General features: G+C 35.6%; 2 protein-coding genes across 8 annotated transcripts in view; one reads left to right on the top strand and one right to left on the bottom strand.

The window, feature by feature from the left end:
• Nucleotides 1-6,685, bottom strand: part of PDS5B (PDS5 cohesin associated factor B) — a 231,882-nt gene extending 225,197 nt beyond the window's left edge. The window contains exons 1-2 of one of the 2 annotated variants that reach the window (XM_059902735.1): nucleotides 6,607-6,685; nucleotides 5,056-5,180 (exon numbers count right to left, since the gene is read on the bottom strand). The gene's annotated coding sequence lies outside the window, so the exon portion shown is untranslated. Of the gene's footprint in view, nucleotides 1-5,055; nucleotides 5,181-6,390 lie in introns of both variants that reach the window. The other variant, XM_059902736.1, reaches the window with a different exon arrangement.
• Nucleotides 6,686-6,853: 168 nt separating this feature from the next.
• N4BP2L2 (NEDD4 binding protein 2 like 2) overlaps nucleotides 6,854-23,928 on the top strand; it is a 75,113-nt gene continuing 58,038 nt past the window's right edge. For 5 of the 6 annotated variants that reach the window (XM_059903207.1, XM_059903205.1, XM_059903206.1 and 2 more), the window contains exons 1-6: nucleotides 6,854-7,010; nucleotides 8,672-9,939; nucleotides 15,787-15,911; nucleotides 19,613-19,701; nucleotides 20,086-20,162; nucleotides 22,813-22,956. In XM_059903207.1, the coding sequence (XP_059759190.1) occupies nucleotides 8,672-9,939; nucleotides 15,787-15,911; nucleotides 19,613-19,701; nucleotides 20,086-20,162; nucleotides 22,813-22,956 (1,703 nt within the window). In that variant the 5' untranslated portion in view covers nucleotides 6,854-7,010. Of the gene's footprint in view, nucleotides 7,011-8,671; nucleotides 9,940-15,786; nucleotides 15,912-19,612; nucleotides 19,702-20,085; nucleotides 20,163-22,812; nucleotides 22,957-23,928 lie in introns of those variants that run through there. The other variant, XM_059903211.1, reaches the window with a different exon arrangement.

Below are 23,928 nucleotides of genomic sequence, written 5' to 3'. Positions count from 1 at the left end.
TGGAAAAGGTTCATCATTCTATGTATCATTAGAACATTCACGATTCACTGGAAGAGGTCAAAATAACATTAACAGGCGTTTGGAGGAAGATGATTCCATCCCCTCATGGATGATTTCAAGGCTTCAGTGGAGGAAGTAACTGCAGATGTGGTAGAAATAGCAAGGGAACTAAAACTAGAAATGGACCCTGAAGATGTGACTGAATTGCTACAATCTCTTGATAAAACTTGAAATGATGAGGGCTTGCTTCTTATGGATGAGCAAAGAAAGTGATTTCTTGGGATGGAATCTACTCCTGGTGAAGATGTTGTGAAGATTGTTGGAAATGAAAACAAGAGATTTAGAATATTACATAAATTTAGTTGATAAAGCAGTGGTAGGGTTTGCGAGGATTGACTCCAATTTTGTAAAAAGTTCTACTATGGGTAAAATGCTATCAAATGATTACAGAAAGATCGTCTGTGAAAGGAAGGGCCAATCCCTGTGGCAAGCTTCATTGTTGTCTTATTTTAAGAAATTGCCACAGCGGCTCCAACCTTCAGCAACTATAAACCTGATCAGTCAGCAGCCATCAACAGTGAGACAAGAATCCACTCCACTAGCAAAAAGATTACTACTCACTAAAGGCTCACATGATGGTTAGCATTTTTTAGCAATAAAGTATTTTTTAAAATAAGGTATGTACATTAGTTTTTAAATATATGCTATTGTGCACAATAGATGGCATTATAGTATAAACATAACTTTTAAAAAATAAATTTATTTATTTTTATTTATTTATTTTTGTCTGCATTGGGTCTTCGTTGCCGCACGCGGGCTTTCTCTAGTTGTGGTGAGCGGGCGCTACTCTTCGTTGTGGTGCGCGGGCTTCTCATTGTCGTGGCTTCTTTTGTTGCGGAGCACGGGCTCTAGGCACGCAGGCTTCAGTAGTTGTGGCACGCAGGCTCAGTAGTTGTGGTTCACAGGCTTAGTTGCTCCGTGGCACGTGGGATCTTCCCGGACCAGGGCTCGAACCCGTGTCCCCTGCATTGGCAGGCAGATTCTTTTTCTTTTCTTTTAATTAATTAATTTATTAATTTTTGTCTGTGTTGGGTCTTCGTTGCGTGTGCACGCATTCTGTAGTTGTGGCGAGCATGGGCTACTCTTCGCTGTGGTGCAGGGGCTTCTCATTACAGGGGCTTCTCTTTGTTGCAGAGCGCGGGCTCTAGGCACGTGGGCTTCAGTAGTTGTGGCGCAGGAGCTTAGTTGCTCCACAGCATGTGGGATCTTCCTGGACCAGGGCTTAAACCCGTGCCCCCTGCATTGGCAGACAGATTCTTAACCACTGCGCCACCAGGGAAGCCCTAAACAGAACTTTTATATGCAGTGGGAAACCAAAAAATTTGTGTGACTTGCTTTATTGTGATATTCACTTTACTGCAGTCGTCTAGAACCATATCCATAATATCTCCAGTGTATGCCTATGTGTGTATATATCCTAACATCTAATATGAATATATATATATTTATCTAATATGAATATATGGATATATATTAGACTATATATATATTTGAAAATACATATGAGAATATATATTAATCTAAGATATATATATATATATATATATAAGGACATATATGTGTGTATAAATGTGTGTGTGTGTATATATATACATATATATATATATATATATATATATATATATATATATATATATATCTCTCCTAAAGCCAGAATCTTATTTAATGGAGAAACACTAAGACATTTCCACTAAAGTCAGGAACAAGGCAAGGATTATCACTATCTGCATAACTATATTGTGCTGGAAGTATTAGTCAGTGCAGTTAGGCAAGAGAAATCAATTAAAGGTATAAGAGTTGAAAAAGAAGAAAAAGAAAAAAATGACCTCTGTTTGCAGATGACATGATAGTACACTTGTTAAATTCTAGACAATCAATGCTAAAACTAAAACAACAAAATAATTCAGTAAGATAGCAGGATACTAAATTAATATGAAAAACGACAGCCTTAACTTATACAAATGATAACCAGTTAGAAGAGCTCATGAAAGAGAAAAATCTCATTGATAATTGTAATAAAAAAGATAAAAATACTTAGATATAAATTTAACAATAAATGTTCAAAACCTATGTGAAGGAAACTATAAAATATTCCTGACACAAAACTTGATCTGAACAAATTGAAAGATATCCATTCTCGGTTATGATGTGTCAACATTACCTATGTATCAGTTCTCCTTTAAGTTAATTTATGAATATAGTGCAATCCCAGTTTTAAAAATACCGAAAAGTTTTTTTTTAGAGCTAGGTAAGTACTAAAGTTTACATGAAAAAACAGAGACTTAAGAATATCTAGGATATTACTAAAAAGAGCTATTTGAAAGGGGGGGTGGATAAGCACAGCAAGATACAATTAAAATAGTGTAGTACTGGTATGTGAACAGACAGAAAGACCAATTGAATAAAACAGAAAACCTAGGCTCATGTGTACATTTAATATACTATAAAAGTGATATCGCAAACCACTGGAGCAAAGATTGACTGTTTAATAAATCCTGTTGGAGAAAAAAATGGAAATTCATTTCTTATACCATATATACATATAAACTCCAAATTGATCGGAGATCTAGCAGAAAGTTTGAATGAATTCCTCTTAACCCTGTGTTATGCTTTCTGGCTATGACTTAAAGTCCAGGTGCAATAAAGGAATGATGAGTTTTACCCCACAAAAAATTAAAATAAAAAACTTTTACATGGAAAAAAACCCCCAAGCACAGTAAAAAAAAGACATAAATTAGGAAAAAATATTCCAAGAAATATGCCAGATATAGGGCTAATATCCCTAATATATAAAGACATTTTTAATTGAGTAAAAAAAAAGATTTAAAAATTCCAGTAGAACATGAGCCAAAGACAGACAATCCACAAAAAAGATACAAAAATTGTCCCCACTCATAATAAGAGAAGTATACATTAAACTACACTGACATACCATTTCTCATTCATTACATTGGCAACAGTTCAGGTAAACTGACACTATCATATATTGCTGGTGGGAATGCAAAATGATACAACCTCTGTGGAAGACAATTTGACAATATGTAGTATATATGGATTTACCCTTTGACCTAGCAATCCTATCTTTAAAGATAGACCTCCTAAAATATAAAAACAGAAGGTTATTTATTGTAGCATTATTTATGATTGCACAATATTGGTTGCTACCTAAACATCCAAGCATCAGATTTTAAGTGAATAAACTATGGTACATCCACACCATGGAGTACTATTCAGCTGTAAAAAAAGAATGAAGAAGATCTCAATAAGTTGATGCAAAGCGATCTCCAGAAGATACTGTTAACTGAAAAAAACAAAATGCAAAACAGCATATGTAGTATGTTCACTCTGGAGGAAGAAAAGAGAAGTAAGAAAACATACATATATCTACTTACTGTTGCAAAAGAAACATAGGAAGGATACATCAGAAACAATAAAATTGTATACATAAAAAAAGGTGGCAGGAAAAAGTGTTCAAGAGATAGGGAAGAGGGACTTCCCTGGTGGCTCAGTGTTTGAGAATCCACCTGCTAATGCAGGGGACACGGGTTTGATCCCTGGTCTACGAAGATCCCACATGCCACGGAGCAACTAAGCCTGTGGGCCACAGCTACTGGGCCTGCGCTCTAGAGCCTGAATGCCACAACTACCGAGCCTGTGCGCCTAGAGTCCATGCTCCTCAATGAACAGTAGCCCCCGCTGGCCGCAACTAGAGAAAGCCTGCACTGCAACGAAGACCCACTGCAGCCAAACATAAACAAATAAAAAATAAATTACTTAAAAGAAAAAGAGAGATAGGGAGGAGAGTGATATTCCTCTGAATAGATCTTTTTGTATGGTTTATACTTTGGCAAGCATATTATTCTACATATTCCAAAAGTAAAATGAAATTATCAATAATGGAAGGAAAAATAAATGAAAACTGGAAATAGAAACAAATGAACTCAAGTGTATTTCAAATGACTAACTTAAAACCACTGAAGTGGGATGGGGTAGGGCGAGAGAAGTAATCCAAGTCATTTTTGCTCCTAGTACTTCGATTTTCAACCCTCGGTCTGGGGAAGAAAAACTACCTTTTTAGTAGACTTGCTTATGTAATTATGTGAATGTATAAATTCTGAAACTGTTTTATGGGTAATTACGTGAATGTAGCAATTCTGAAACTATTTTATGCAGGATTAGGCAAATAAGTAAATGTGCTGTGAGGAAACAAGGTTCTCACTGTTGAAGAAGGCAGACACAAATATGAAATGGGGAAGGCAACAAAGAACACTGTGGAATTCAATTGGAATTGTAAGTATCAACATTCATGATTTCTTAAATGAAAAAAAATATCTATTCCCCTCTCCCCCACTTCTGTCTACTGAGATGACCTGAAAGCAATAATACCCCAGTATCAATAAGCACTCTTAGTGCCAAGGTCTTAGCTTCTAAATACCATTCTCCAAGAAAAAAACAAAAGATATCAAGACTTTTGCAGAAATTGTTGATTCTAGGGTAGGAGTAATGAATGTACAGGACAAGTCTGGAAAATCTTGTTGTGCCACAAGATAAGGAAGTTCTCAATGTGTAGGTCAAAAGGAGCCAACCTGAAGCTGGCCAAATCTCAGATAATCTGAGCATCAAAATAAATAAGGGTGGGAGAGAAGAGGCAAATCTCCCATGCAGAAGAATTCCAAACAAATTATATAAATACCCTAATGAAGGGAGAGCACTCCAGAAATGTGTGCTGGGCACAGTGACTTCCTTCCAAGGAGTACAGAATGGAAGGGGGGGGGGGGAAGAGTAACTTTACAGTGGAAAAACCTGATAAACACGACTTTAATGATCAAGTGCAACATAAACAATCATAAATTATGTTGGTAGCATGTACACTTGTTACAATGTGATGAAAACGACATTTTACCTCTGCGGTCTTCCCCTCAAAAACCCATAACCCCAGTCTAATCATGAGAAAAGCATATATAAATTCCAACAGAAGAGCATCCCACATGGTACCTGACCAGTTTTCCTCAAAATTGCCAAAGTCATCAAAACCAAGTAGAGCCTGAGGAACTATCACAGCCAAGAGGAGCCTAAGGAGGAATGACAACTCCATATAATATTGTATCCTGGATGGAATCCTGGAACAGAAAGGACATTAGGTAAAAAGTAAGGAAATCTGAAAAACTATGGACTGTACTTAATATTACTGTATCAATATTGGTTCATTAATTGTAACAATGTACCATAATACTGTAAGAGGTTAATAATAGGGGAAACTGTATGTGGGGTGAAGGGGATACATGGGAACTCCGTACTATCTACTCAATTTTTCTCTGAACCTAAAACTGTCCTAAAAATAGTCTATTAATAAACAAGCAAATAAATAAGAACAGCAATGGATTATAACGTCTTGAACAAAAAAGAATTCAAAAATTCATACTGATACTAAATAAGTAAGAAGGGCTTTATAGTAGCATCAGGACTAATAAATGGGGAGGGCTTGAAGGAGTTAGGGGGAAAAAAATCAACATTTTGTAACTATCATTGCAAAGACCAATTGCAGTAAGAATCATCAATGGAGGCAAAACCTTAAGGTAGAGTTTGATTAGGAACAAGACATTTGCTTGGTCTCAAAGTATCTTTTCACAGATTGCTTATGAGTTGCAAGGGGGAAAACAAACAGCAGAGAAACTGGACAACACCTTGATCCGGTGATAAAAATGAATATCACCTTATAATGGACAGACAGACATCCTGTGCCTCCGGATGTAATATCCCGAGGAAGGACACAATTTCACTTATGTTGTTGTTTCCACCGATGATGCATAATTTGAATCTAATCACGAGGAATGATCAAATAAAGGTCGATGAGAGAAATTGTGTTTGAGGACGAGTCTTTCACTGTAAGGGGATGGATTGCTTTTGGTGAGCCCTCTTGGTCATAAGGCTGTTAAGTAATCAAATGTAAATATTCCAGACTGTGGTTTTAACTATTATATTTATAAATTAAAACGCTATCGCAACGGGTTTATTTAAATACGTATGAAGAGATTAGCAGTTTCCCTTTCTGGGACAGGAAAGAACGCATGTGAAGGAGCGGGTCTAGAGAGAGTGGGAAGGTGGTGCGAAGAGGGAAGGGACCCCGAACTGAGGATTGCCAGTTGTTCGGTTTGTAGTTATTTCTCATTTAACAAACACTTACAAAGCACTTATTTTTACCAAGCGCTGTTCTATAGAAGCGCTTTTCACAAATCGACTTTTTTAATGGGAAAGCTCAGTAAGTGGTCTTTCCTTCCCGAAACAAAACAAAAGACAGCTGTGACAAGAAGTGATTTTTCTCATAAGTACTTTTATCTGTTATCAAGGCTCTGCTGCAGCGATTCTCTTCTGCGACAGAAAAACCTGAGCCTGCAATTACTGACTGGCATTTCATAGAAACGTCGGCAACCCTAGTTGACGAGACCAAATGTTAACTCCCCTTTAAAAAGACTTTGTCTCCCAAAAAGCCTTAAAAGCATGCACTGAGAGCCGCTTATGTCTCTATTTGCGGAGCCAGGCACTCACAGTCTCTCTTCCTTCAGGGGTGGCCCTAAAAAGCAGGTCGCCACCTTTCTTAGCCGAAGTTGCTATTTCTAAACAACCTCCCGGCGCCAACCTAAGAACTAGTTCCGGTCTACGTTTATGGCCCTTAGCGCGTATGTCAAGCAATGGATTCTGGGAGAGGCTGAAGTTTCCAGGCCGGGTGTGAAAGCTGGACTTCAATTCCCACAATGCCTGGCGAGAATCCGTAATTCCTGCCGGGGCAACCGTGAGGTGGCCGCCATCTTGCGTACGGAGGGCAGGCTTGTTGCTCCGCTCCTGAGTGCCGGGCTTTTAGTCCCTCCCGGTCTCTGCTTTGGGCAGTGTCTCAGTGCTTCCTTCACCTTCTTTATTGAGAGGTAAAGGTCAATGCAGAACTGTGGTGTAAGGTGAGTAGACATCCCATTTTCGGCGAGGTGGGGTTGTGGTGTTGACGTTTTCCGGTTTCTTCCTTCTTCCATTAGCGAGTTGGGTTCTCCCCCTGCGCTTGCCTGAACCTTTTCGTTTAGCCGTAAACGTAGAAGCCGGGAGTAAACCTTTCGGCCTCGGAGCTCTTTGGAATTCCTAGACAGAACCTGAACGTGTCTCCGTTGGGATAGAGAAATTGGGTGACGCTCTTTTGCCCGGGCTGCCCTCTTTGGAGGTCGGGAGGCCTTAGGGTTCAGGTCGTGTATAGGCCTCTCTCTCTTAATGCAACCTCCTTTCTCTTCCTTGGGACTTTTCTGCCGTTTCTAATGAGGAAATGAGAAGGTGAGAAGCGGCCTGGGACGGGGCTGTTTCCGGGAGGACGGCGTTCTCTCCAGGTGTATCTTCCTTCAGCCTCTCTAGGGTCTACCTGTGTCATTCTGGTTCGTCGCTTTGCCCTTTCCTTTTGCTCTCATGTTCGACAAGGGAAGACCAGAGAGCGGGCGGAATGAAGTGTTGACTAACACAGGCTTTTGAATTGTACTCTTGAGGGTCCCCCAAAAAATTTCAAGGGAAGCAGAATTTATCTTCGAGATAGACAAACCATCTGGAAAAGATGAGGGCTTTGGTTTGGGGAGTTGTCAGATTTATTTTTTAAACATAATATGACATATTTCCGTCATTCTCAGTACAACAGAAATTATTATTTTTTTCTTTAAAATTAACGTAATACACCCACTTGGAAACCACTTTTACACTACTCGTAAGAGTAGGACCCATAAAGACTGACATTGGAGTTAATTTGACGTTTGATTGCTAATGAGATGTGGTTGTCTGAGGTTTGCTTAAGGACCTAGTGATTTTAAACAGGAAGACGTTTATGATGCTATTTATCACAACCAGTTTGGATATGTGTCGCTTTGGTTGGCAGACTTACTCTCCCTTTTTTATTTTTTTAATTTATTTTTTATTATAAATTATTTATTTATGTTTGGCTGCGTTGGGTCTTTGTTGCTGCGCTAGGGCTTTCTCTAGTTGTGGCGAGCGGGGGCTACTCTTTCTTGCGGTGCGCGGGCTTCTCATTGCGGTGGCTTCTCTTGTTGCGGAGCACGGGCTCTAGGCGCGCGGGCTTCAGTAGTTGTGGCGCAGGGGCTTATGGCGCAGGGGCTTAGTTGCTCCGCGGCATGTGGGATCTTCCCGGACCAGGGCTCGAACCCGTGTCCCCTGCATTGGCAGGTGGATTCTTAACCACTGCGCCACCAGGGAAGTCCTTACTCTTCCTTTTAATATACAATTGTATGTCTATATCATCAAAATATATATTACTGATTCAGCTTTCCGAGCTTGCTTAAATTCTTGCTTACATCCTCTAAATTCAGAAATACATCATTTAGATTAAAGATGAGATATATCTTTTTTAAAAAGAGAATGTTTATTTACCTTCAGTGAGACCCTTTCTTTAAATCATAATGTCATAACAATAGTAAGTGGCTATAAAATTACAATTTTATAATTTTTGCATTTTGGGAAAATGTTATTAAATGCTTATATCAAATTAAGTTTATTTCCTGTTGTTTCTGAGGAAACTTTTGTTTAGATTTTTTTAAATATTAGCTGTTAATTCTGTGATTTATTTGCTCCTCAGATGCCTTATGGTGAAATTGAAGCTAAATCCATGGGACATGGGGAACAACTAATAAGTGAACCATGCTATAAGAAATTGAAGTCTACTGAAGAGGCATATGTTTTCCCCCATCATGGTAATGCTAATTTTCAGAGAAAGCAAGAGAAAACTGGAAATGATTGGGTCCCTGTGACCATCACTGATGTCAGAAGACATAGGTATCCTCAGGAGGACAAAACCAAAACTACAAATTTGCTGAAACCTGTGCATGATGAGATACTTGGTAATAGGCCAGATGTTATTAATTCTGTTGATTCACAAGTTTTACGGGCTACACGTCCTCCATTGGTATCCACAGATGATGAGATATATAGCACAAGTAAAGCATTTATAGGACCCATTTACAAACCCCATGAGAAAAAGAAATGTAATGAAAGGAGGAATCAAGGCGGCACTATCAGTGGTATAGATTGGAAAGGAGAACGAGAAGAGAAACAGAAATTTAATTCTAAAAAATCAGAGATTGACAATGAATTATTCCAGTTTTACAAAGAAATTGAAGAGCTTGAAAATGAAAAAGGTGATTCAGAAAGCAGTTGTAAGGAACGTGAACCCTCTGAGGAACAATTCATTCCATATTATCAGGGCCATAATAATCTGTTAAAGTCTGAAGAAGAAAAGAAAAGAGATCTTACCAGTGCCCTTCAGTCATATTGGGGTTATCAGCAGGGTTATCAGCAGTGTGTTCGGAATGAGCCAGGTAAATATCCTTATAATGGACAAGTAATACCTACCTTTTGTGGCAATTCATTTACTTCCTTCAGGCCTGAGTGGCAATCAATGCGTTCTTTTATAGTACCACAAGACCCTCATCTTCCCAGTTTTAACTATCACTTAAATATTCAAAGATTCAACGTTCCACCAAATCCATCATCAAATATTTTCCATGCCCAAGATGGCTTTCAGATGCAAAATGGATATTATGTAAATAGTTGTCATGTTAACTGGAATTGTTTGACTTTTGATCAGAACAATGAATATACTGACCGTAGTGACATTACCAGTAGTGACCATCCCTCTAGAAATGGCTACACTGTGCAAGATGAATATGCGAATAATGGTTTCTATGAAACCAGTGAAGGATGCTGGAAAGATCCTTCTGTGGACAAGCATAATGGAACTGACAGGTTTATGAACCAGCATTTTCACGAGGAAAAGTTAAATAAATTGCAGAAGTTACTTATTCTTTTAAGAGGTTTGCCTGGTTCTGGGAAAACAACATTGTCTCGGTAAGTAAAGGATACCAAGTGAATACTTGGTAATTTATTACTTAAAAATCATAAATGATAGTTGTAATCAGTGGCAAATGCTTTTATGTTTCTAGTAAAAAATCTTTAATTTGTTATACTTGAGAATGGCATCTGATGGTAAATATTTTAGAAGATGTTTTCTGATAGAGGAAAGGATAATTGGCATATATATTTATGTTAAGATTCTGCTAAGGGCTTTAAGTATAGATTCACCATGTAAAATTAGGACGATGACGAAAGCAAATGCTATTTGAGAACTGTGCTGGCCTTCCCTTTTAAGTCAGCTATTCAGGAGGAGTTGAATTCATGGGTAGAAGACTTGGGCTTTGGCTCAGTTATTTCACTTAGTGACCTTGGACAGGTTTCGCTGTTAATAAAATGAGTAATGCTTATTTTTCTGGAATTATTGTGAGAAGCAAATGAGATAACCCAAGGAAGGGAATTTTGAGTGTGTCTTAAGAACTGTGCTGTGTTCATACCATTATTGACAGAGAGAACCTTTTTTGGTTTCTTTAAGGAGTTTGAAATGAGCAATATCTGAATTAATGGAGTTAGAACTGATGATGTCTTATCGTGTGCCAAAATGTTTAAAATTCCTGTTTTTGTTTACATTTTAAAAACAGAATATTGATGCATTCCAGTACATTTGTGCAGTTGTGAAAAATAGCACAAAGAAAAACAATATAAATTCTTTGTAGTTTATGTAGGATGATTCAAGATTTATGCTAGATAAGGAGAAAAAGAAAATTTATTTGATGTCTTTGGGTGAGGATAAAAAAGTCCAAGGAACCATTTTGTAAATGTTTTATATTTATTTGCAAGACACTCTGAACCACCTAAACAAAATTTCTTCAGAAGCAGGAAATTGGAGAAAGATTAAATTATGATGCAGACATTTCAAGCTAGATTGTAAGCTGTGATTTTGTAAATGAATTTGAATTTAAGTCTATGTATTTTGATTCCTTTGCAGTGAAGATTTTGTAGAGAAAATGAAATTTCAGTGCTTCTTTAGATAGAATAGAAATTAAGAGTGAAGTTGTCTTACAAGCATGGGCATTCTTCTAGATATAGAATATAATATCAGAGAAAAGAAAAGTTGAAATTTGGAAATTGGATGAAGAGATCTCCTAGCGAGGGCTTCTGGTACAGAATAAATGTGAGAAAGAATGATTAGGTTTGGAACAACGTATTGGAGTATGTTGAAACTGAAAGTGAATAAAGTGTGGTGGTAATTCAGAAAAATTTCAAGGAGACATAATTGTAGTGGGAGATGACAGAGGTGATTATATATAATATGTATATTTATTTGAGGAATTAGGTATAATAAGAATGGAAGTTACAGTCGCAAATACCATTTATGTTATCATTTACAACTTAGAGAGTACTTCCATATGTAACAGTGTTGTGAGATGAATTATAGTCTTTTCATTTTTTTTTTTTTTTTTAATATATATTTTTTTAATTTTATTTATTTATTTATTTATTTATGGCTGTGTTGGGTCTTCGTTTCTGTGCGAGGGCTTTCTCTAGTTGCGGCAAGTGGGGGCCACTCTTCATTGCGGTGCGCAGGCCTCTCACTATCGTGGCCTCTCCCGTTGCGGAGCACAGGCTCCAGATGCGCAGGCTCAGCAATTGTGGCTCACGGGCTTAGTCGCTCCGCGGCATGTGGGATCTTCCCAGACCAGGGCTCGAACCCGTGTCCCCTGCATTGGCAGGCAGATTCTCAACCACTGCGCCACCAGGGAAGCCCTCTTTTCATTTTTTAGAAGGAGTACAGGCTATTAAAAAGAATGAGTTCAGGTTAAAGGGCTTGGGAGAAGTTACAAAAACTGATAAGAGATCAAACTGGGGATGTAAATGGTAGTGTGTTTCTTACCTAATCCTTCACTTTAATATTTATCACATGTGTAGCCCTATACCTGACTCCTGACTTTGAGTAGCTTGGTTAAAGAAGCAGGAGTCTCTCTTTAGGTCAGTACTTTTTTTGAATGAAGTAGAAATGGTTGTTTGGGATTGGATATAAAGCCACATATTCTCTAGTGACGAATGGTTTCGTGTAGGATTTAGCTTTCCAAGTGAGCTTTGAAAAAAGGAATAAAGATTTGGAGGATCAGAGTTGAACTGATTTGGGGCGTTAAAAGATAACGTTAAAAGATAACGTTGTTTAGTATTGCTATGTGGTAATGAGTTATAGGGGGTTAGATAAATTTCACATTCTTTTGGGATAGTATTTAAGTCCCTTTCTTCCTTAATTTAGTCCTTACCTATCTTCATATCCTTCTGCGCTTGGACTAGTACCCTGCCGTCCACTGCAGGAGACATAATACTTGTCCGTTCATTGTTCTCAGGATTCTACTTATTCAGAGGTTCTCTTAAATGCCTCCACTTTTGAGGTTTTGGTTTCTCATCTCACCCCTCAGTAATCCTCCTTCTGAACTCATGTAGGATTTGCCTTTACCACTCTGAGCATGTAGCATAAGCTACACAAGACAGCATTATTTTTTTATTTATTGATAGCTGGACCAGGGGGGTATGCAAGGCCACTCAGTACGTCAGGAGGTAAAGGGTTCATGAAGTGTCAGTTTTACTCAGAATTATTTGGGAAAATATTTTTTTTAAAAATTTATTTATTTTTGGCTGCTTTGGGGCTTCGTTGCTGCACGTGGGCTTTTCTCTAGTTGGCGGCGAGTGGGGGCTACTCTTCGTTGCGGTGTGCAAGCTTCTCATTGTCGTGGCTTCTCTGGTTGCAGAGCATGGGCTCTAGGCACGCGGGCTTCAGTAGTTGTGGCACGCGGGCTCAGTAGTTTTGGCTCGCGGGCTCTAGAGCACAGGCTCAGTAGTTGTGGCGCACGGGCTTAGCTGCTCCGTGGCATGTGGGATGTTCCTGGACCAGGGCTTGAACCCGTGTCTCCTGCATTGGCAGGCAGATTCTTAACCACTGCACCACCAGGGAAGCCAATCACTTCTATTTTTAAATGTACATGATATATTACAAAAATATATATGGTTCTTAGAAATTAAAAAAATAAAATATGAAAATTAACTCTGTAGTAGACCATTTGGGGGAATAGGGTTCTCAAAATGAGGTTTAAAGAATATGATTCACTTGTTCTTACTTAAGTGAAAGTTATAAGCACAGAGTGCATTAGTTTTCTATGGCTGTGTAACAAATTGCCTTAAAGCTGAGTTGTTAAAGCAACAAACATTTATTGTCTCACAGTTTCTGAAGGACAGGAATCTGGGTGCCTCTGGTTCAAGGTCTCTAACAATGCTATGATTAAGATGTTGGCTAGGGCTGTGTTTTGGACTGAAAGCTTGTCTTGGGGAGGATCTGCATGGAATATCTCTCACAAGTCTTGTTGGCAAGACTCAGTCCTTGTGAGCTGTTGGATTGAAGGCCTCAGTTCCTTGCTGTCTGTAGGCTGGAGAGTCCCTTCAGTTCTTTGCTACTTGGGCCTCTCCACATTCACAATGTGAAGAGAGAAAGTGAGCCACTTCCTGCCCCCCCCATAATCTAATCTTAGAAATGAAATTCCATATCCTGTTAGTTGGAAGCTAGTTGCTGACTCAAACCCACACTCAAGGAGAGGGGATTATATAAGAGCGTGAATTCCAGGAGGCAGGGATCTTGTAAGCCATTGGTTTTGGCTCTCCCATCACTTTTTATGTAATTCTGGTGGCCTGATTTCTGAAATTATTTGCTTTTCTGCATTTAATACCATATTGGCAAGGTTGTTGTGAGAATTCGATGCGGTCATAGATGTATATATGTAAGATGATTGGCACATACTAGGTCCTCAAAAAAGATAGCGATTTTGAAAAAATACAAATCAAGTGGCCAGTGGGACCACATCTGAATTTTTTATTAGATACTTGATTTTTCAAAGTTGTAAATTTTGATGTTCTGAGAATCCATTTTAGTACCTGTCTTGTGAGGGTTCTGATAGAATCTGACTATAAGAATTTTGAAAATACTAATATTCTTAAATAATTTATTTTTGGTTCAAATGGTTGGTATGATATCAGATATATCTAGATTGATACAGGTATATTGGAGATAATTCAGGGAATTTTGAAAAGATGTGTGAGCAGTCTGGGAGGAAAAAGTCTCTCCAAGCTAAAATTACTTGCTTTAATTATGATTTATATATTTAAGATATTCTTCATTGAGATTTACTCATGTTTGATGTTGACTTGGTTTAATGATGTAAATTGATTTACTATCCCTTCCCTCCCCACTTTTTTTTTTATTTGGAAGAGGTTAAACATTTCTTGGATACAAAAGCTCCTGTGCTCTTGTAGTATGTTATTATTAACATCTGAAAGATCACCTAATAAAGTTATAGAACAGGAGAAAAAAGAAAAGAAACATAAGGTATTTAGGAAAGATGGTATCAGGTTTCTGGTATTGTTGAGTGTAACTAGGTATCATATGGTTGATGATGATCAAGATCTTTTTAGGTGATTGAGCTTCAGTTTGGAATACTAATATTGTGGCATTTTTATATTCTGGGTTATCTCTTATAAGCAGTAAGATGCCAAATGTGTTAGATGGTATATTTTGGGAAAATTATGGCTGCTTAAAAAAGAAATCCAACTCCAGCCTCCCAAACAAGCAAACAAATAATTTAAACCATTTACTTTAATTTGGTTTATTTGAAGTAATTTGAACTATAATTCTATGAGTGAAAATGTATATTAAATTTTTAAACTTTTATATATGTGATTTTATTTTTATTGTAAAATATATACAATTTTATTATAACCTGAGGAAAGGAGAGATGTTTGTTATCTTAATAGTTGAAATCCTTCCTATTACTTTTTATTAGGAAGTATTCTTGAATCATCCCAGGACAGTATCATCCCTTCTACCACCTTCTACTCCCTTCCCCATCTCAAAAAGAAATTATATTGGGCTGGCCAAAAAGTTCGTTCGGGTTTTTTCCATAACATCTTATGGAAAAACCCCAACGAACTTTTTGGCCAGCCCCAATAGAATGATATCCAATTGCCTAATGGTTGAGGGAGGGAAGATAAATAACAAAATATTTTTGTTATTGTTGGATCCAAATTATTCTTACTGTCTTTTCTGTTTTCTCAGCACACCTCCAGTCTCTTTCATGAGTCACTGGTTCTGGGAACTCCCTGACACTCTGAACACTTGTCAGTCTCTCTGTGCTTAGGAATTAAAGATGGTATCATATTGTGAGAACAAAGCTTGATTACCACTGCCTTGTTCTTAGAGTGTATTCTTTAGCATTTAGTAATTAATTTCATTTAGTAATTTAATCTCTTAAAAATTTTAAATTTGATTTTACTCTGGAGGATCATAGGTTGTTTCACAGCGTTAAACCTCAAGTTCTTTCAGGTCATAGATGTTTGTGCTTCATAGGAATGAGTTTATCAAAGCTGTCTTCAGTCAAATATAGTTTTCCTCAGGTAAATTGCTTGCTTATTAGGCTTACTTGTCTTTTAGGTTACCTGTTGCACTAAATTTAGGCAATTTTAGACACCAAATACAAATTCACTAAAGTTAAATCATGGATAATAGTTGACATCATTTTGGGATTGAAGAGTGTTTTTAAAAGTTGCAATACAAAAGCCACTTTAAAAAGTTTTTATTACTGGCTATTACTGTGTAGATTTAAGTGTGAAGTGATGTTTGAAATCTGAAAGCTTTTTTAAGGTTCAGCTCCTGTGCTAGTCTATCTGCAATATACTTGTAAGTATGTACCAGAAATTCATTTAATAACCTTTGTGGCTTATTTCTGATGGTTATAGATTTTATATTGTAAATGGCACCTTTATGATTTCTTTTATTAACAGAATTCTGCTTGGTCAGAGTCGTGATGGCATTGTGTTCAGCACTGATGACTATTTTCACCATCAAGATGGGTACAGGTATAATGTTAATCAACTTGGTGATGCCCATGACTGGAACCAGAACAGAGGTTTGTTTTGGGCCAAGTCTCCCGGGATAGAATATTTGACTAGGAGTCAGAATACCTGAATTTTTATTCTCAACTTTTTACTTTTACCAGCTGGATGACTTTGACAAGCCATTGAAAGAGCTTTGAGACCCAGTTTTTCATCTATTAGAAGCAGTGATTATTATACTTGCCCTACTTGATTGAGGTTGTGAAAATCAGAGAATGTGGTTAGAATATTTTTTAAACTGTAGATAGTGTACATAAGCTGGTACAACAGAGGTATAGGATATTTTGATAGACTTTATTTTATGCCTCATGAAAAAATTCAGAAAACTCTTGATACTTTTGTTACATATTCCCAAAAGTTATTTCCTTGAGTAATGCTAATGTTTTCTAAGGCTTAATATTAATGCCCATGAATATTAAAAGTTTTTTTCATTGATGTCACTCTACAAAAAATTCACTTAATACATTTTTTAGAGGTACATGGGTCACTTTCTTTTCATTTCAGAATAGTAGTTCTTTCCTAACCTTGGCTGCACATTTGAATCACTTGGGGACCTTTTAAAAAAACTTATGCCTGAGTCTTAGCCTCAGAGATTCTGGTTTAGTTGATTTGGAGTGGATCTAAACATCGGTATTTTTTTGAAAGTTATCCATATATTCTAATGTTGCAGTCAGGATTGAAAACTATTGATCTAGAACTATGTAAGTACATGCTTATACTAAAATCTAATTTCTTTTTTTAAAGAAATTAAAAATGCATTGATGATGAAACATTATTTAAACCTAGAGTAGAGAGATTACATTGTAGCCCACACACCCATCACTCAGAATTATTATCACTTATCAAGATATTGCTATATTGGCTTAAACCCTTTTGCTTTCCCTCCCCCCTCCTTTTTTAATTTGCTGAAGTATTTTTTTAAAACGAATTCTAGACATCATACTTCATACATTTCAAGTAAATCTTCTTACTTAATTGCAGTGCCATTATCACACCTAAAAAACAAAACCAAACCCATTTCCTTGACATCATGTAATATAGTCTGTAATCAGATTTCCCCTATTGTCTTAAATATTTCTTTACAGTTGTTTTAATCAGGATCTAAACAAGGTCTTTGTAGTACATTTGGCTTTATGATTCTTTTAATTAAGTTACTCTATAGCAGTTTTCCCTCTTTTTGCCCTCGTACCATTAACTTATTGCAGAAACTTGGTTGGTGGTTCTGTAGAGTGTCCCATAGCCTATAGTTGTCGGTTTGCTTCCTTGTGGTAATCATTTAACTTGTAGGATTTATTAGGTTCAACCTGTTTTTTTTTTTTTTTTTGGAAGTAAATGGTTGTCCCATTTTTAGTGATGGTAAGATCAGTAGCTTCAAAGGGACAGCCTAATCCCTGTTTTATTCAACAATGAATTGTTTCCTTAATCAGTTATTTCATTAAAGGTTGCAAAATGGTGATTTTCTAGGACTTTCATTCCTTCTGTGTTTAGTAGCTAGAATTCTTCTGTAATGAAGAACTTCCTCTTACCTAGAACTAGCAACTAAGGTTACCCTAAAGTACAGTATGTACAGGAAAAACAGGATAAATGCTTTTCTTTTTTAATTGTCAATTTTCAGAGTAAGGAATTTCATTGAGGATGTTTTTGAGTAAAAAGTTTAAATGTTAGATAAGTTTGATTATAAGATTATTTCCTAGTATTGGTTCTAGGATTTCTCCAAATATATTAGAGAATAGCATAAATTTAAAGAGAGTAGCATAATATTTTAAAATATTAATGCTTTTTGATTTTTTAAAATGCTGCAGTGTTACTGCCCAAATCAAATAATGATGATGTTACAATTCCAAAAAATGCTTGTAGTTATTGGCCCAGAGTTAAGGGGAGTAGAAGTAGGTGATAAGTGGAATGAGCCAGTATACCTTTGGTGAACTGGGAAATTTGTTTCTGTGAAACGTTTTTTTCTTTTTGCAATACTAGTTTAGAATATTTCATTAAAGTGTTCGTGCCATGTGAATTCTACTTGCCGAACATATTGGTGTGTAGATAAACTACTGGTTTTATTAGTATAATAAATATGGGCTTTTTCAAGGTAATTTTTAACCTTTTTCAAAGCAATGATAACTAGCAGTCATTAGACATTTTGAAAATTACGAGCATTACATTTAATTTAGGGCAAAATTTCTCTTTTCTACAAACATTTATTGAATACTTGTAAGTGCCGGGCATTATTCTGGGAATATGTATCTGCCTCATGTTTATTAGAAGAATCTAAATTGATCTTTAACCGCTTATAAGTTAAAAATATCTCCAAGATGTCATTATTCTCTTTCTTAGAGTATGGTGGTTAATTTGTTTAAGAAAATGACTCTCTTTGAGTAGTCAAACATTGTTTACCTAGGCGTTCTATTCTCCTGGAGTACACTGGAATGTGGTATTGGATGATGATTATTCATGGAAAGAGAATAATCTTCCCATTCCTGCAAATCAGAGATTTATTTGGTTAATAAGCTCCTTTTGTAGGACATAACTCCTTGGAGGTGTAAGCCTGTCAGAGATTAGGAAAATTAATACTTTTTTTAAAAATGGAAGTTTTGATCATTGTTTGGGGATGGAGCAGTGGGAGTTGATAGCATCTTGGTATCCTATTTATGACTTAGATTCTAAATTTAGTATTTAGAGACATCTTCTCTGAAATATATATTCCACCATAGTCATTGCCGCTTAACTAACCTTTAGAATTCTGTCTGCCCTTAGACATTTATATAAGTGTTTTCATTGTGTAGAACTTAGTGGTTTGAATTCTAAATCCCAGCAGAACTTACATATCATTGCATTTTGCCTCAGCCTTTTAAATTTTATAGTGGGTTCTTAATTATCTTGCCTGTTTACACTTGAGAGGTACACACATTCCTGCCATTATGAGTGGCTCACTGTGGCAGTAATTCTCACCTTATGTGGGAAGAGATGGCATAGGGAGAGGGAGATATAGTTTGGAACAGTTCCATTCTAGCTCAACTCCCAATTTCAGAATCATAGTCCTAAGAAATATCCAGTCAGTTGAACTGTGGTATTTAGCTACTTGGTATATAAGTAATGATAAATCCATAGTACTTTTAAGTCTGTCTTACTTCAAAAGCATTATTTGTAATTATAGAACATTGGAAAATAAAGATAAGCATAAAATGCATATATTCCCACCACCTATAGAAGACAACTTTTGGTGTCTTAGTAACTCTTCCCACACCTTTATATTTTAACCAAAATGAGATCAGACTTACATGTTATCTTATAAATTGCCATTTTCTTTTAACAGTCTCCATCTTCCCATGTCAATAAATGTTTTCCTCTTTTCATACTCAGACCATATTCAAATGTAACTTGTTCCTACATTTTCTGTAAATGAAAGCTCTAGACTGAAGTCTTTATTAGCTGTTAAGGTCAACAAAATATTTACCCCAAAATGTCCTTTACAGCTAGTTTGTCAAAACCAGCATCTGGTCTGGAGAATATACATTGCATGTGTTTATGTCTCTTTATTCCATTTAATATAGCAGAGTCCTTTTATTTTCATGGCTCTAACTCAAAAGATGTCACAGTTTTGGTTTTAAGTACAGGGATGTAGGAAATTTCTTAATGAATGTTTAAATTTTATTTTGTGTATTTTTATCTAATAGTTCTGTTTTTTGCTTTTGTTTTTTAAATTTATTTTTTATTTCAGCAAAACAAGCTATCAATCAGGGGAGATCTCCAGTTATTATAGACAACACTAATACACAAGCTTGGGAAATGAAACCATATGTGGAAATGGTAAATATGAGATATGAGAGAGTTTTTATATTATCAATTTTTTCATATTCTGAAATTTTGGTTACATTGACCTTTATTATTAAAATACTTGTCCTTGTTCTCTAAAGAGGCGTGTTCATTTGCTTAGTTTTTTAAAAATTGGGAATGGTGCTTATTAAGCAATATGTTTATCTTGTTAGTTTTGCCTGGACTTGAGGATAGTAATTGGAATTTGTCCATTAAGTGGTCTTAGAATTTTTATAAACTGTATTATTTTAAAAGTAAAACTTTTCTTGGTTGAGCAAATTTAGAAGTATTGTCTAAGTGAAATTTATATCTGTCTGCCATCTTTTTACTTTAAGACATATTCCCTGGGTTTTTGTTTTCTTCCTTTCTTTTGTGTAGGCCATAGGAAAAGGATACAGAGTAGAGTTTCATGAACCTGAAACTTGGTGGAAATTTGATCCTGAAGAATTAGAAAAGTAAGGCACTCAAAAAATTTGTAATCCCTTACCTTTTTTTTTCTTTTTTTTCTCCTTTACATGGTCAATTTCTTTACTAGCTTTTGCTTGTTATATCTTTGGTACCTGTGAATAGGGGCTACTACTACTCACTTTCTGTTAAGAGGAACATTGACTTAAATGCAAGGTGTTTGAGGATCTTTGCACTGTTAAATTTCATTAAATGTCCCTTGTTAAGTGTGTTTGTTGTTTTTTCTTATGTGAATTTCTGCATTGTTTCCCAATTTGTTGAATGCTAATGGAGATGCAGAAAACTGAGAGAAAAGTTAGGACTTTTCCCTCTGCTTTTTAGCTAGGCCCCTTCTCTGCATTGCCTTTCCAACTTCATCTCCTTCCCATTTTAGATCCCATCACCCTTTCACCTGGTGCTTTTATCTCTCCCCTTTTCCCATCTTTACTGCTACAGATCCGTTATCCCATACCCAAGATTCTGGGAATCAATGTGTTTTGGAATTCAGATTTTTATTTTTTTATTTTTTTTAATTTTAGAAAGGAAGTATATAGTGCATATACCTAATTGTAACACTCCTAGCAGAGTTTGGGGCAGCATGGTATAATCAGACATCTTAATATTTCTGCAGCAGATCACGAATGGTCAGTCTAAGTAGAAAGGAAAGATTCTACATTGTTTAATGTTATTTCTGAGTAGATCATGCTGCCAAATGAGTACAGGCGTGGTTAGACTTTGCTGCTACATGAGTCAACAGAAAACTGAATTTTCAGAGCATTTTAGATTTCAGGATTTGTGGTGAGAGATTGTGGACTTGTATTACATTCAACCCTGCTCTTCCATTTGTCTTTACCTTCATCCCTTTCCCCTAGTTTTCCTGACCATGACTCGTTTTTCTTTCTTCATTTTCATCGGGACACAACCCCCTTTTGGTAACAACTTTAAGATGTAATTCACATACCTTACAATTTACCCATTAAAAGTGTACAATTCAGTGGTTTTCAGTATATTCACAGAGTTGTATGACCATCACCTCTCTTTTTAAAACCATTTTTTCCTCCCACCTCAGTTTGCCCTCTTCTAGCTTAAAACTGTTATTCTGTGTATGGTGTTCAACTAATTTAATTCTTGCCCCTTGCCTTTCATTCCTTTTGTACCTTTGAATTTTTATTCCTTTGGTTACCTTTCTTTCCCTTTCTGACTTGCATGCCAAATCAAATTTATGAAGAGTTAAACTGATAAATATTATTAATATCTGGTATTGTTTACCTGCCTCTGTGTATATTGCACCTCAGGTAGAAGAGAGAGTTTAAAAACTAAAGATATTTGGGTTATGCTGAATAAATGAATTAATGAAATTGTTACACAGTTAGGCTTTATTTACATTTGAGACTGTTGAAATGTATTACAATTCTTAATATAAATTAACTTTACAAAATAAAGTAAGTTTAACTGATATCTAGTATAGTTTGACAGATTTTTTTTGTAAAGAATTGATTGAATCATCAATTTTGACTTCTTGTGGATTTCTATAGCTTGGCCAATTTCAACCTTGACCTCAGATCTCTCTTTTTTTCTCTCTTTTTTATTTTTCGATCTTCTATTTTTTCTCTCTCTTGGTTTCTCTTCTCATCTTTAACCTAAACATCAGTAGTTTTGAAAACTAAACATTTCTTTTATGTCTTTTTTCTGGAAAAATGAGTTAGTTTTAGTAAATCTAGAACTATAACATTAAATATAAAATATGTTCTGTGTGTTTTGCCATGTCCAAGTCAAGTTACGGAAAACTACAAGTGTAAAATACATTGTAAAAATTTCTTTGAGGGTCAAGAATACTTTTTAAACCACTTTTTGTTATCACAATTAAACTCACAGAAAAGTACATAAAATATAAATATGCAGCTTAACAAATTTCTTATAAAACAGATGTTTATTTAACCATTACCCATGTCATGAGAGCATTACCAACACTTTAGAAGTTTTTTGAGTTCCTTTTCCCAGTAACAGTTCCGTAATTCCCTGGTAATTACTTACTTGCTTTTCCTTAAAGCTTTTTTTTTTTTTTTTTTTATACTTTGCTTTAGTTAGCATCATGGTTTAATTTTTTCTCAAACTTTATATAAATAGAATTATACAGTGTATATTCATTATATCTAGTTTCTTTCACTCAACATTACATTTGTGAGATATGTATAAATTGTATCTCTAATAATATAGTTTGGTATCAATAATAAATTTTTTTTAATAATGCAAGTGTGCTAAAATAACTTTTAAAAGTGATATATATTTTATATTGATTTTTGTCAGTCCTGGAAGCCCACTCAGTTCTTCTATAATTTTCAAAACAGTATCTCATAATTTTTTACTTTGTTGTTTAAAAAGAGGGGAAGTTTAACTCAGTGGTTCAGTGAATCAGTAGTTAGTTCTGTGTGAAGAAGGTGTAATCAGTTAACATTTTGCTGTGATTTATGGTATCGTTAAGCCTTTTTAAGATATTGTTTAAACCTGAGAGAGCCTTTTTTTTAATGTGAGGTGTATCTTCTGGTATTTATTTGCAAAATGTAATTTAAAATCTGTACTCTGTTACTCTAAAACAGTTTAATCTCTAAGCCTATACATTCTAAAAGAAAAAAGAATTAAAATCCTTTTCTTTTTTGGTAGGAGGAATAAACATGGTGTTTCTCGAAAGAAGATTGCTCAGATGTTGGATCGTTATGAATATCAAATGTCCATCTCTATTGTAATGAATTCAGTGGAACCGCCACACAAAAGCATACAAAGACCTCCTTCACAGGGGAGACAGAGGTGGGGAGGCTCTCTAGGCTGACATAATGAAGTCTGTTACAAATAATCATTTAGTTGGTTATTTTCAGCTAACACATTTGTTGCCGTGCCCTTGAAAAAAAATTAGAGAGCCTGTCTTGAAGTTTAAGTAGTTTCAAATTTAAAAAAAGACTCCGTTGCCTCACAAAAGATGTTCCCAGCAAGTTGTTTAAATTCTAAAGTGTAAATAAAAATTATATAAAATTGTATTTTAAATGTTTTTATAATCTTTTGTTGTAATACCTTTGTTTATTATGAAGATACCTGAGTAGAGTGGGTAGGAACCAGAATGTTTTTCTATAATTGAATTTTAAACTAATTTTATCTTTTGTAGATAATATCAAACAGTTTTATAGTTCATACCGAAATTCAACTTTTCATAAAAGTTTAGTATTTTTCCTTGACTATCTTAAATATATAAGAAATACTAACTTGTTATAGGCACCTTAGTTGATTCCTCTATTCATTATACAGGTAAAATTATGTTTCTGCAAATTCATCTGTGTGAAAAAGTATTTCTAAGCTATAACTAGCATATCCCTTAATTTAAAACAAAATTCTCTATCAAATACCACACAGTAAGTGTTATCAGTCACCTGGGGTGTCTTCTCCGTAATATACGTCTTCATCACCCTTCTTCTTAAGCCATCTCCTCTCTCCCCATACCCTTGATTCTGTAATGCATAAACAGGGCAATCACTATATAGTTTGCAAAAGCTCTTCAGGCTATTTTGATAGTATATCACTTTTCTCTATTTAAATTAACGCAGTGTAATTCTAATATAAAAAATATTTTAGACAGTTCCTTAGCATTAGTTGTAGGAAGATTTGTCCCATAGGATATTTTACTTCTCCAGGTTTTAGTTTTTCTATAGAGACAACTGTGTATCTCACTGGATAGTTTTTGTTAGATTGTGTTCTATCACTTAAAATTTTAAAATTGAGATGGGATTC

The sequence above is a fragment of the Balaenoptera ricei genome, chromosome 18 (assembly GCF_028023285.1).
Source record: "Balaenoptera ricei isolate mBalRic1 chromosome 18, mBalRic1.hap2, whole genome shotgun sequence".
NCBI classification, from domain to species: domain Eukaryota; kingdom Metazoa; phylum Chordata; class Mammalia; order Artiodactyla; family Balaenopteridae; genus Balaenoptera; species Balaenoptera ricei.
Note: the sequence above shows the minus strand (reverse complement) of the source record. Positions and strands in the feature narration are given on the sequence as shown.